Source organism: Hermetia illucens, chromosome 1, assembly GCF_905115235.1.
Source record: "Hermetia illucens chromosome 1, iHerIll2.2.curated.20191125, whole genome shotgun sequence".
Taxonomy (NCBI): Eukaryota; Metazoa; Arthropoda; class Insecta; order Diptera; family Stratiomyidae; genus Hermetia; species Hermetia illucens.
In genome coordinates, this window is record NC_051849.1 from 61,213,057 (window position 1) to 61,227,146 (window position 14,090).

At 39.8% G+C, this 14,090-nt stretch overlaps 1 protein-coding gene across 2 annotated transcripts in view; it reads right to left on the reverse strand.

Moving 5' to 3' along the window:
- Nucleotides 1–12,518, reverse strand: part of LOC119646246 — a 115,745-nt gene extending 103,227 nt beyond the window's left edge. The window contains exons 1-2 of one of the 2 annotated variants that reach the window (XM_038046641.1): nucleotides 12,229–12,518; nucleotides 3,973–4,274 (exon numbers count right to left, since the gene is read on the reverse strand). In XM_038046641.1, coding sequence (XP_037902569.1) covers nucleotides 3,973–4,111 — 139 coding nt within the window. In that variant the 5' untranslated portion in view covers nucleotides 4,112–4,274; nucleotides 12,229–12,518. Of the gene's footprint in view, nucleotides 1–3,972; nucleotides 4,275–12,190 lie in introns of both variants that reach the window. The other variant, XM_038046640.1, reaches the window with a different exon arrangement.
- Between the last annotated feature and the right edge of the window lie 1,572 nt (nucleotides 12,519–14,090).

Genomic DNA, 14,090 nt, shown 5'->3' on the forward strand with positions numbered 1-14,090 from the left:
CGTTATATATGTTCGGATGCATTAGCAATTAGATAACTAACATTTTAAATCTATCCTGTGGTAATGGAGATCATATCGTAGGTTGGGTGTCGGATATCAGTCACTTCACCTGCGAATGATGGCTCAAACCAGGGAAGTACTGGCAGAAGTTATAATACCGTCCTTATTGTCTTCGGTTTCTAGGTTCAATTTGTGCTGTTGAGCCATTTGGACCAATACCAAGTATTTCTTTTAGGAAGAGGTAATCGATTATTATGATCAGCAAAGTGTCAATAGTTTAACAGAACGCCTAAACAAGAGAGCTTCGATGAGCTTCGGGAAGATATGTAATTTAAAGAAATGCCTGGAAATAGTATGCATAAAAATTTTAAAGGTGGAAAAGAAAGCTCATTTGCAATTCGTTTCGATGTAACTCAAAATGTTATAAGGGTTGGTTGGATTAAACTATATCTAGTATCCTAATTGTACCAACTGGTCCTGCAGGTTGGGGGTTGGGTAGGGCTGACAACCCTACACGGAAAACAACTTGTTACGAAGCCACAACAGGAGCCTCGGACAGGACGGACTTTAAAACGACGGACCCGGCAACGACAACGGAATAACGATTTGCGAATTTTCTCATGGAACGTGCGCTCCCTTTACAGAGATGAAGTTGATGAGCAGCTAGCCGTTGCTCTGTCCTGATATAACAGCGTTACAAGAGATGCGATGGACAGGGACCGGTTTCCTGGAGAAGAGCCACTACACCATATATTATAGTGGTCATCCAGTAAACCATGTGCTCGGAGTAGATTTTTTAGACAGCCAAAAAATGAAACCTGCTGTTATCGGCTTTGAAAACATAGGCGAACGGCTATGCACTGTCCCAGATATGATATCAAAATCATACTTGGGAATTTTAACAGCCAAGTAGGGAAGGAGCCCGTATTCAGGCGATACTTTGGCTCCCATAGCTTACACGAAAAAACAAATGATAACGGACTGCGGATTATTCAATTAGCAGGGGCACACGAAATGGTTGTTGCAAGTGCTTGGTTTGCGCGGAAAGCGGTCCACCAACATACGTGGGCCTCTTCAGACGGGACCACTTTCAACCACATTGACCACGTGTTGATCGAACGCCGCCACCTCTCAGCCTTGATGAATGTCAGAACATATAGGGTGGCCAATGTAGACTCGGATCACTATCTCGTTGGCATGGTGCTCCGAGCTCGAATAACAATACCACCTATAATCCCCCCTGACAATCAGGTGAAAGTGAACACTGAAGCCATCCACAACACAACCCTCCGCGACACCTATAAGAGGGAAATGGATGCCGCAATAACTGCAGTCAACAGAGGACCTGGAGATGAAGCATCAACAAATGATCTTCACAATCACCTGAAGAACGTTATCATGGATACGGCCACAAGCATACTTGGCCCCAGCCACAAAAGCAGTCGGAACGGCTGGTTTGACGATGAATGTAAGCTAGCAATGGAACGGAAGAATGCCGCATACCGAGGAATGTTGCATTCTCAAAGAACGCGGGCACGCGCAGAGACTTATCACGAACTCCGTCGAGCGGAGAAGCGACTCCACAGACGGAAAAAGCAAACCTGGGAGAACCAACAAGTCTGTGAGCTAGAAAAGTACAGGGAGCAACCTCGCCAGGGGTGCAAGTTTTACCAAGTCAGCAGGATGAAGCCTTATACACCTCGATGCTCATCCTGCCGAGACAAAGAGGGAAATCTGATTTCGGACAGAATGGGCATATTAGAGCGATGGGTTGAGTACTTTGATGAGCTACTGACCAACCAGAACATCGGCTAGTTGGAGGTCCCGCCAACTGAAGACAACGGACAAATTCTGCCACCACCAAGTGTAGGAGAAACGGTCCGTGCAATTAAAAATTACAGTCGAATTGGTTAAATATGGAGGCGACCAGTTACAGCAAGTGGCTCAACTTCTGCTCAAGGTATGGAACAGCGAATCGATGCCTGACGATTGGCAACGAGGCATTATCTGTCTCATACATAAAAAGGGAGATATCACACAGTGCAGCAATTATAGAGGTATCACGTTGCTGAGTACCATCTATAAGATATTCTCCACTATCTTGCTAGGCCGGATAGCCCCATGCGCCCAGAACATCATTGGCCCATACCAAAGAGGCTGCACTCCAGGCAAATCAGCAACAGATCAGATTTTCTCTCTGCGACAAGCGATGGAAAAACTGTTGGAATATGGACAACAGTTGCACCATCTGTTCATCGACTTTAAAGCCGAATATGATAGCATAGCCAGGGTAAAACTGTACACGGCCATGAGAGAATTCGGTATCCCGACGAAATTAATAAGACTGACTAGGCTGACCCTGACCAAATGTGCGAGGCCAGATAAAAGCAGCAGGATCACTTTAAAGACCATTCGACATCAACAACGGTCTACGACAAGGGGATGCCCTATCATGCGTCCTCTTTAACCTGGCCCTCGAGAAAGTGATCCGCGAGGCTAAGGTAAATGCAAGAGGTGCGATCCTCTTTAAGTCCACCCAACTACTGGCCTATGCTGACAATATCGTCATCATGGGAAGAACCACCCGAGACGTACAAACTGCCTTCATCCAGATCGAGCAGGCGGTAATCGGCGCGAGATCTTGGGCTGCACATCAATGAAGGTAAGACAAAATATATGGTGGCAACGTCAGCACCGAAGACGAATCAACCAACAACATCAAACCGCACTGGTCAAACACAAACACGAAGAAGAATAAGGATAGGAGAATACAACTTTGAGACCGTTGACAATTTGTCCTATCTAGGATCGAAAATCACAACCGATAACAGGTACGATGATACGGTTGTTGTCAGCCAAAAGAGCCTATTTCAGCTTACAAAGACTGTTCCGCTCGACACGTCTCACCATAGGGTCAAAGTTCTTATTGTACAAGACTATGATCTTGCCAGTCCTAATGTATTCCTCGGAAACCTGGGTTCTTAGCAAGAAAAATTGCGAACTCTTGGCGGCGTTCGAGAGAAGAATCCTCGATTCCACGATTTTGAAGCCTACACAATGACGAAATCTATGAGCGATACCATGACCGTCTGGTTGTGGATAAAATCCGGCTCAATAGGTTACGGTGGGCGAATTGGTGGACCTCGGCGCAAAACCGGGATGTCTAGAGGTCCTTATTAAGGCAGGCCTAGACCGGATACCGGTTGTTGCGCCGTTGATGATGATGATAACTCAAAATGTTATAAGGGTTGGTTGGATTAAACTATATCTAGTATCCTAATGGTCAATAACAAACATAAGTAGAGTTAAATAGATAACACGTGCTCATAACTTTTACCTCGATCGTCGAGGTGCTAATTTGAGTGGTGCAACTAATGTTTTATAAAAGGGTAGTACGCACTTCTTAGCAAATTCTAGAGCAGAGATGTAATATCGAAAGAATGACAAGTCCTTAAAAATTGTAATCTGAGAAAGTTTCGCTGTATTGTCTGGCAAGTGATATGATGAATTATATTTTAAAAGAAAATGAAATTATTGTAGAATTACTAAATCATTTAATGCACCTTTCTTGGGGAGTAATAACTTATGAGGAGTTCTCTCCTGATGTGCGAAAGCATAGGTAGCAATTATGTCCCATGCACTAATGGAATGTGCGTACTCATAGTTTTTATTGATACGATTTCTAGAACGCTGATTTTACCATAGAAATCTTTACAAAATAAGAGAACCGGTGTCTACCCGAATTTGGTAGTCAAAATTTCGATCCATCATACTTTTGACCGTATTCCGGTCCGTGAAAGGTTTTTCTTCCATCGTTTGATTGGTTTTTTGTCCATTTAATAAACATAACATGCTTCTGAATTAGGTTAATCGGTGGAATATCACAGCATGCAAAAATTGGTTGTATATAGATTACATTTATATATATAGAAATAAAAAAATGAAGGAGCAAAAAAGAGTTGATATACTCACCATTATTCCCCGATACCAGTTGGTTGTCTATTGTTAAAGCGTCGATTTTAACGGTGGCACTTGTGATAACCCATAAAATCACTGATAGAGAGGAAACCAGTTCTCGAGTTCTTAATTGGTGCTTCTGCTGCAGACACATTGTTTAAAATCTTTGCCTTTCCAACTTTTTCTTGTGAATTTTAACAGCCCGGATTCGTCGAAATCAGTTCGTAATTAACTATCACCATGCATTTATTCTGATTATCTCCAACTTTAATTATCTTTCATTGCCTTCGATCGTAGGTACACAGTGTTTACACGAGCTAAAAGTATAAGTCATTATACTTCTTGTAACGGTGGTAAAAGAACATGGAATCACGAAAGAAGATACTCTCGCTGAGTAGGAGGAATTCGTAAGGAGGACAAATTTGCAAAAAAATCTGAAATTTTTAGCATCACGTAATCGCAATCTTACTGGATTAACCGTTAAGATAGTATTCCGTCTTGGCTGGTGCTGGTCTGATTGGATATTCATGTACGTTTTTATCGTTTTTAATTATATATTTTATCTGGTTTGTTCTGTTTTTATTGGCGTCTTCTAGGTCTCATGGAGTCGACATGAATTGGCAGGTTATGATTGAATTCTGAAGAAGTAAGAAAGTGGGACCTGTGAAAGAGGTTCCTGGATTTTCATTTGTGGCTGGTTTATAAAAAAAATGTTCTCACTATGCTGATGAATTGATGGCTGTCCGAGCAGTTCGATAGCTAATTGCGATTATGATTCATTCGTCGATATTTGCTTGGATTTGATTCAAAATTCTTTTGCTAAATTTCAATTATGTTACTATGATTGATGTTGGAAATGTGACCTCGAATTTAATGAAAATCATGACTAGCAACTCGACTAGAATAATTAAAATTGGATATCTTATGCCCCCCAGATTCTTTATTGAGAGAAGTAGAACGCCAATTGGGTGTATGTTCCTCTCGGTAATTACAATGACGCAAATACCTGATTTGTCCAGAAAAGAAAGAGCTTCTTAGGTGAGCATTCTAGGTCGGTTACCATAATTAGTTGGTTTTTTGTGACATAGGACCTGCCATTAAATATGTTAAGCTTTTGAAAACTTACATATGGTAACTAAATCCACGTTACCTTCAAGAAACGAAGTCAGGGTTTCTTTGCTCAGCTCCAATTTTTCAAATGAGCTGCTTAATCCTTATTTAAATTTCATATGCATAACTTTCAAAGTTCACGCTGAGAATTCATACATAAATGTCCTGTATATTTCGTCGAGGTTCAATAACATACTACAACCCGAAATCGGGATCTGTAGTTGCGCCCTCCAAGCTAATGATGCCATCATTGCGTTTGTTCGGAATGATTACTCTGATTTGATTCAGACACTCATGCACAGCTGGCCCCCATTTGCGTAAATGGCCCAATTAACATTCCTTTTCGTTTCAGAAAGGAAATCGATTTGCTAACCATAAAATTACAAGAGATAGCTTGGAAAAGCTGGGCATTACGGACTAAATAAAAAATATACTGCCTGCCCTGCAGAGGTCAATTAACTAATGGCAGAGAAACCTAGCGCACCCCAACTCTGCAAAGAAATCGCACAGCGGAAAGGAAAGAAGCCTTGCCCTACCTACCTAATAAATTAAAAGCCTCAATTAGTAAATATGAGAACTGGTCTCTCATATGTTTCAAAACTGACAGCACAAAAACACACACAATTAAAAAGGCCTACACCATAAATCTGTAAAGGATAAGACCAGGACCATAGCGAAAAATCTGGGCCTGGGGTGAACAGTTATGTGGAAAACTGGGCCAGCACCGAAAATTGCGGACACACCAGAAAAATCCGAGCCCACGGAGAATTTCCTACCTTCCACCCTCTCTCTTCACGTTTGGATGAAACAGATTTCTTCGCGAAGCATCTAGATACATACTTACCCAGTCCATAAAGTTTACCCAACGAGATGTATAAAACTGAATGAGCTTAAAAACTTGAACCAAAGCTCCTTTTCTTTCGCATACCAATGATATGCTTTTCAGGCCCGGAATATTTTCTTGTAGGTTTAGAAAGGAGGCTTCAATGAAATGAAGGGACAGCAGCGGGGTTTCTTAGGACTTCTCCTAGACACATCCTCAACTGTACTATATGATGTTACCACAGGGGAATTCACTCATGAGAAGCGCGTTGTTCTTCGTCTTCTACCACTTTAATTCTGTAATTCTGAAGGAAAATTCAGATGCATTTTCGAAGTCTTAAGAGTTTCGGACGCTATATTTTATTGTCTACTACTACCTGTCTAGTGAAGGTGATTGTCGACAACAAACACAGAATACGTCTTTATAAAACAGGCACTATCACTGCCAGTGGCCACTGCCCAAAACTGAGTGATTTAAATATAATATTTCAGATCAATGCTATCGGCTGGAATCCGAAACTGCCGTTCTTTGTTATCAACTTATCAACGAACGTCTCAAATCCAAATTTATCGCAGTACGTCCGTCCTATTGCCCTCTATGGCTTTCAGTGTTGACCGACTATAAAAGACAGTGAACGGCGTTCGCGGTAATGGAGACCTAAATATTGCGTTGAACCAGTGGGGTAACACGCCATGATCATGACCAAGATTGTCCAAAATATAATACATATCAAGACGAACCCTCAGCCACGCATGTAACTTGGCAGAATACCGAATAATAAAAACACTTTCACTTTCACAACAAACAAACCAGAAAAAAGAGGGGTCCGTGAACCACAAGAGAGGAAGTCAGTTGCTTCCCAGGTGACCCGGTCCATCATCAAGTGGATGCGGACCCAGGACTCCCTGCATTCTCAACAAAAACAAAACCAGAAAGTCAAATAACCCGCCAATGGTCAGGTATGCTAAGGTTGTAAGATCTATTCCAAAAGAGCGCCGCATCTGCAGACAATGGTTTTCAGTATCTAGAGGAACTTTTCGTACCGCTTAAGGCAGCAATAACCCACTTCATATCGTCAATATGTTTCATGACGTAATACGTGTAGTACTAGGCACCACAGCGAGACAACTCTCAGAACTTACATATTGGTCAACTAAGCAGCAAAAACCCCAGACTTTGGATTTCGATATTATAAGAACATTAAATTTTAAAATACTAAGCGAGCTATGATTTTCCTTTGGACCATTGTCAAGTGATGATAAAATTCCCTAAACATTTTAAGCGGTCCCTGCAGATTCAATATTATGGCGCAATATTTTAGTTTCTGCAAAATATGTAATTCATCGTATGTGGGCATTATAGAGACCGTCGGTTAAATATTGAGCAACTCACACTGCACAATCATAGGGTAGAAGTTTGCAAACTGCCCAATTGACTGACCTTTCAAAAATTTTGGATTGAGTAAAAAGAGATTGTGTTTTTTTTAAGAGATGGGGCTGATACTCTGTTGGCATCACTAGGGTACTTCGTCATATGTAGTTTCACGATTGACCGATTAAGCATTATTGTTTAGAAAAACTTGAGCAATTTAGTTGAGTTTTATAGACTACAAAACAAGCTGAAAATGAAAGACTGAACTGTGCATTTTAACCATCTTCTTGTTCTTCTGTCTTTGTCCCGTTCGCAAGTGGGGTCGGCTTTTTGTGAGCGGTTTCGCCATTAGGCTCTATTAAAAGCCTGATCTGCAGCAGGCTTTTGATCAATGGGAATTTGCTTATGAAAAATGCTCTTTTTCTACGGTTGAAACACGTTATTGGTCAGGATGTCCCACCGAGATTGTTAGCGATAAAATCGTGGCAGGGATCAAGTGAAACCTACGTTACGTGGCACAAAACATGACAGAAATATTCAAGGTTAGTCAGAAAAGTTTTCACTTTCTCCTAAAGCCGCTTCACTAGGCCAAGTTTGATATACGGATTTTTCATGAATTCAAGAATATTCACTCAGTGGGGCGGTTTTTGAAAAGGATGACAACTGGTGATAAGATGTGAATCGTCTACAAGAGTATGTAACGCAAACGGCCTTTCTCTCGACGTGAAGATCCGCCTTAAACTATTTCAAAAGCAGAACTTCATCAAAGGAAAGTTTTGCTGTCAGTGCGATGCAATTCGAAAGATGTGATCCTGATCAATTCGGAAGAATATTGTCGGTAATTGGACAATTTGAATGCACCTCTCATCGACCCGCACCTACTTAATCGTAAAGGAGTTGTGTCCCATCACGACTATGTTGTTCGCTTTTTCAAAACTTTTCGAATGGAGTAACGCTAAATTCAGTTGAGACGGTAAATCATCATCTTCTTAAGTTTTCCGCCAATAAACACAGGATCTTCTAGGAACGGGAAATTATGAAGTTCAACGAAAGGTAGCAAAAGGTCTTGAAATAAAACGGAAAATATATCATTGATTGACCTTTGCACTTTATCAAATTATATAACTTTAAAAAACGTACCAAACAGACTTTTCATTCGACCCGAAGTGAACAAAGTTCAAAAGGGTTTCAATGAGGTATTTATCCTAGTAGGAAAGCACTGTATCCCGTAGCGAACAAGCAAGACAAAGTAAATACTTAAATCATTTGATGAGATTCAGTCCGGCAAGTAGAAAGAGAATATTAAACAAGTCGGGAAACCGGAAACTTGACGCTTCAGGTATAAAAGGTTTTGTGTTTCCCTATGAGAGGAGCATCACGTAGTTCTCCATTGGCTTATAGCATTGACCCGAGATATTGAAATCGCTCAGTTCTGGGCAGGTTACCGCCATTGCCAGAACTGAGCGATTTAAATATCTCGAAGGGCAGGTTACTGCCATTACCAGAACTGAGCGATTTAAATATCTCGAGTCAATGCTATCAGCCAATGGAGAACTGCGTAATGAAATTGTTTCACGCATTAATGCAACCTGGATGAAGTGGCATTCCCCAACTGGTGCTCTTTGCGATCGACGTATCAGCGCACGTCCCAAATTTAAAATTTACTGCAATGTCGTCCGTCTACTGCTCTTTATAAGTTCTGAGTGTTGGCCGACTATAAAGGACAATGAACGGCGTCTTGCGGCAATGGGGACGAAGATGGTGCATTGCACTGGTGGCGTGACACGTTTTGATTTCGTCTGAAATGAGAATATCCGCGATCGATATGGGTTTACATCGATCGTGGAAAAACTGCAAGAGAGGCGTTTTCGATGGTGTGGTCACGTAATTCACGCTAACGAGAATTCAACAACCAGTATTGGTCAGAACATCGAAAGCAATGGTAAGCAACCAAAAAGCAGAACAAAACAATGGTGGCTTGATACGCTGGATGGGGATTTAAAGGTCTCCCGATTACATCCTGATCAGGCATTTGATAAAATGAAATGACGAAATCTATCACTACGAGCCGACCCCGCTTGTGAACTAAAGGTTGAAGAAAAATAAAAGGATGTGAGGAACGACGAGTGCACGACAGCTCCGTGTAATATAGCTAAAAATTCCATTGCCCTCAATTTGATGGAAACCCCTGTATTGATGATAATCAACCTCACACGCTTCACACTCTGAGTTTAATATTATTAGCAATTTAACCAACATCAAATACAAAAAAGGGTTAGGGAGAATTAGATTCTTCTTGAATGGAATTTTAATATTTCACTCGAATTTCAATTACTCCGGGTAATTATGACGTCAGCATCTGATTTGCATGGCTTTGGAAGCGGTAAATTCGCGCGAAATTGCTAAGTTTGAACTGCTATAACTTTGGTGCTAATGACCAGATTTCCACGAAATTTAGCAGGTATATACTAAATATTGTCCTCTATGCTAGTGCAAAATTTGGAAGTCCTAGGATGAACCTAAGGGGGCTTTTTTAGTAAATTTCTAAAAAGTAGTAATATATCATTAGTAAGTTTATTTGAGCGGATATCGGGATGGGACATATTTTGAGGCCTAGATTTCATCTAGGCGCACCACCCTAATTTTTTTCGGATTTTAAGGCTGGATAGTTTCGGAAAATGAGTCCTGTCTCACTTCAAGCGCGTACAGTTTGACTCCTTACTCACGCACTGTGCAATCTATGCCAAAACTAATGTCAGTTTCGGAAAGTACAAATCGAGGCCTTTCATTTGATGCCCTACACGACTATATCCGGTGAAAAAATTTTTGAATCCCCCCTTCGCATTTATGGGGAGCCCCCCTTTAAACTCCTGCTAAATTTATGCCACTCGCTGTATGCGTGGGATTTCATAGTTCCCATCTGTCTACCAAATTTCGTTGGGATCGGTTTAGCCGTTTTGGAGAAAAGTGCGTGCGACAGACAGACAGACAGACAGACAGACATTGAATCGATTTTAATCAGGTTTTGTTTTACACAAAACCTTAAAAAGGATCGATGAAACTGTAGTTAGCAGCAGCTACCAAAAAATTAATATGGTTCTCAAATAAAATCTCGATTCGAATCTTGAAACACATTTGAGTCATTTCAGCAGCGTCCGACTGCTCAATTTAGAAAGTCCACCACAATGTGAATCTCGTATAAAACTGAAGGATAACTCACGAACAGCGGAAGCCCGAGGACATGACGTCCTTACAGGAGAAGTAATTGTAAAACTGGCAAGCATAGTGGTAATTTACTTAACTTACGTTTTCAATGGGTTACTGCGGTTCTAGGCTTGGAAAACTTTGAAGATTTCGGTTATTCAAAAATTCGGGGAACACAGGTTATTTCCTCCTGAATAAAATTGAGCAACTCCGCTTAGGTGAATATTGCCATCCGAAATATCTATCTGAAAAAAAACAGTATCTCCATTACCAGTTTTTGATTTCAGGGAAACAGGTTCATTCGTTGCTGTCCCCGAGGTCAGCGATGTTCAATATCTCGAGATGAATCTCAGGGTGACGAAATTCATCGAAGCCAACTATGGCAACTAAATCTTAAAGCGACAAATTTACATTGGCTCTCTCGCAAATACTCTACGCTTACTACTTTTTTGAAGCCTGTCTGGACTCATAAAGCTTAACTCTGGGGACCGGCGAGTAAATACTCAGCTACTACATAGCTCAATAAAAAATATTGCCAAGGATAACCGATGCCTCATGGTAAATGGAGAAATCGAGACCTAAAACTTCCAACTGTCCGGTATTACACTGCTAATATAATAGAAAGATATTAAATTGAGTTTTGTAGGCTTTAAATTTATATCACATCCTTGAAAGGTTAAATCAGTGCAAGTGCAAATCGTTGACATAACCATTTTGGCGCTTTGGATTTTTAGTCCGAAGGAAACTCTAGTCAAACTCCAGAGTTCAAGGAAAGGATTCAAATGACGGATTGAAATTAAATGGTCCAAATAAAAAAACAGGAGCCAACTAGATAGAATATTGTCTGGCTTAGAAAACTAGCAACATGTCCGGACTTCCCAAAGAGCACATGGATCCAGGGAGGAAATAATTTAACTGACTCATTATAAAACGAAAACAAACTTAACTATCTATAAAACTAATCTTAGTTATTTTTTGCTTCGATTATCAGGATTGTACTTCAAGATAAACCTCCGGAAAAATGCTCAACACTTTTGAGAAAGAATGAAAAAAAGTTCTAAGAACAGAATTTTCATTGATTAGGGAGGAATCAGTCAAAATATACCCAACACAACAAAATGAATACTTAATTGTACCCTTCTTCAGTGCTTTCAATGGGGTTGGAAAAAGGGTGTAAGGATACGTTATCGCAAAAATTCTACCATTTTATAGTATGTATATGAAATTGGTGGACTTTGACTATCCCAATTATTTAGTGGTTACATACATACATTGGCACTCTATTTTCAGATTATTATTTTAGATGTTATTCATTTCTGTTAATATTTTATTTCTTAAAAATCATAATTCTGAATCAATTGACTAAACATATTTCGTCGCGCGGAATTTCAAGGTCCGAAGATGACAATTTGTTCATAACATATACATTACAGTAACAAAAACCAGGTTTGGATATGACCAATTTGGGTAATGGTTTGATCATCCTTGAAAACATGTAACTGACCATAGCATTCCTAACTTTTGGTCACAAAAATCTACTAAAACCGATGTCTGTACGCTCCTACAAACTGCCAAAATATTAAGATTTGATCGCAAAAATGAAATATTTAACTTTTCGCTAGACTTGCAATTAAAAAACAAAAATCATCCCACACTACGAGAGAATCTTCAGTGAAATTGTTCTGGTGTAATAATTAAAATGTTGTTGTTGGAATAGTAGCGCACATGTGTACTGAAATGCAACCCAACCGTAAACAACTCACTCAATCGCAGTAAATCTAGTAGTGTACGTACGCGGCGGGGAATATCATTAATTAAAATTGCACCTGTATGAAAGAATGAAGTCACTCCGGCGACACCGCTGATATCACTTCTGCATCACTAATCCGACAGATATGATGCGCACCATTCATTAATAACTAAGATCGCGGACAAAATTTCAGGTTATCGGGTAGGAATTGTACACTGAAGGAAAAGATGATATTAACTGGGTTCTATATGCAGAATCTGGATCGCGGTGAATTCAGTTTGAATTTAAACCGTCCGCGATCACCTAACAATAACGACTGATGTCGGCTTGTTACCTTTGCGCACCTTTTACACTTCAAGGTACCGACCATCAGCCCCGTGTTCATGCTGAGATTAGATTGATGCTGAGCAATGTTACGCTGGCCAAGAGCTCTGGAATGACAATTTTCTGTCCAACGTCCGTTCTGAGTTTTGGGCCCCCTATCAAACTGGCAGATGATCGATTTAAATAATCTACAAAGTATGGATATATACAAATTTTTTTGGTATTTCAGATAGTGCTGTGGGAGACAAGTTCTTTGATCCTATAAAACTCGCATGAAAATAATTCACAATAATCTTCTTAGAGCAGTGTATTTACCTTTACGGTTGAGGATTCAACTAATTATATGCTCGTATTTGGTGTTGTGTTTGAAGAGTTTTGGCCTCAAGCGAAGAAAGTTCTAAGATTTTAGTTCATATAACTTAGACTTCTAAATTGAATGAAGAGGAAATTTGAATCTTAATGGTGTCACATGGTAACTAATGGGATTTTGTGTATTACATTTCACAGAGTTATAGAGTTTGCGATTAAGCACCCAAATATTCATATGAATATTTGTTAAATGAGACTACACAGAAAGTGAAACTAAAATTAAATTAATTGATTTGGTGGAGTCGACTCCAAGCAAACAGGATGGGAATCAGTGATCTTTGTAACTATTCTTTCAGTATTTGTATATAATTTTTTACCAGTTAGGGTTTCAGCCCTGGAAGACATGCTTATTTGACCTTTCTCGGTTCAAGAGATGTATCTTCGCTTTGCTTGAACTTTGCTTTCAATGTCCGCTTGAAAATCCTCATTCACACATGCATACCATAAATACTTTTCGTAGGCTCCATGCAGAAGGTTGGTCATACAAATCGTACGGCTCAGTTTTTTACCGTACATGTTATTCTGAACTAAACCTCATATTTCTTACATGGCTTTTCTAATGATTGTGTCATCAGATTATATATAATTCGGCAACTGAAGTATTGAACCTTCTTATTTTTATATTAATGTTATCGCTAATGTCAATATTTTCATTTTTCCAAAGGGTTGCTAGAGTTTCTGACAAGGCTGTGAATTTTTTGCAGCCAGCTTAAATATCATTATTTCTTATATCAACGTCAAGATTTAAAATCTCGTTACGATGTTTTGTTCCAAATCGCCGAAGTTGGTCATAAAATTCTTTTTTAGCACGTAGAGATCTTTGTATAATACCTATGGGCTTAGTTTTTCTAATGATCATCAATCGTGACATTCCACATCAGTCCATTTACTGCGCTTTTGTCGACTTTGTTATCCCAGTGTTATTCCAGCAGTAATTTCCACTTCGTTTTTAAGTTCTTTTTAGAAAACAAAACCTTATTAAAGTAGTTTTACTACCTGTCTTTTGTTTTATATAGTTTTTGGAAGGTGGAAAGGTTTAAAATCGATGTTGCTCCTTTCATACAATTGTCTGAGGCTTGTGTTAACTAAAACCACCTCCTTCTCCTTTACTTACCTTCGGACTGTCACTACGGTGTTACGTCGCGGGCAGAATCAGTGCAAACTGCAACTTTTGTTATTATT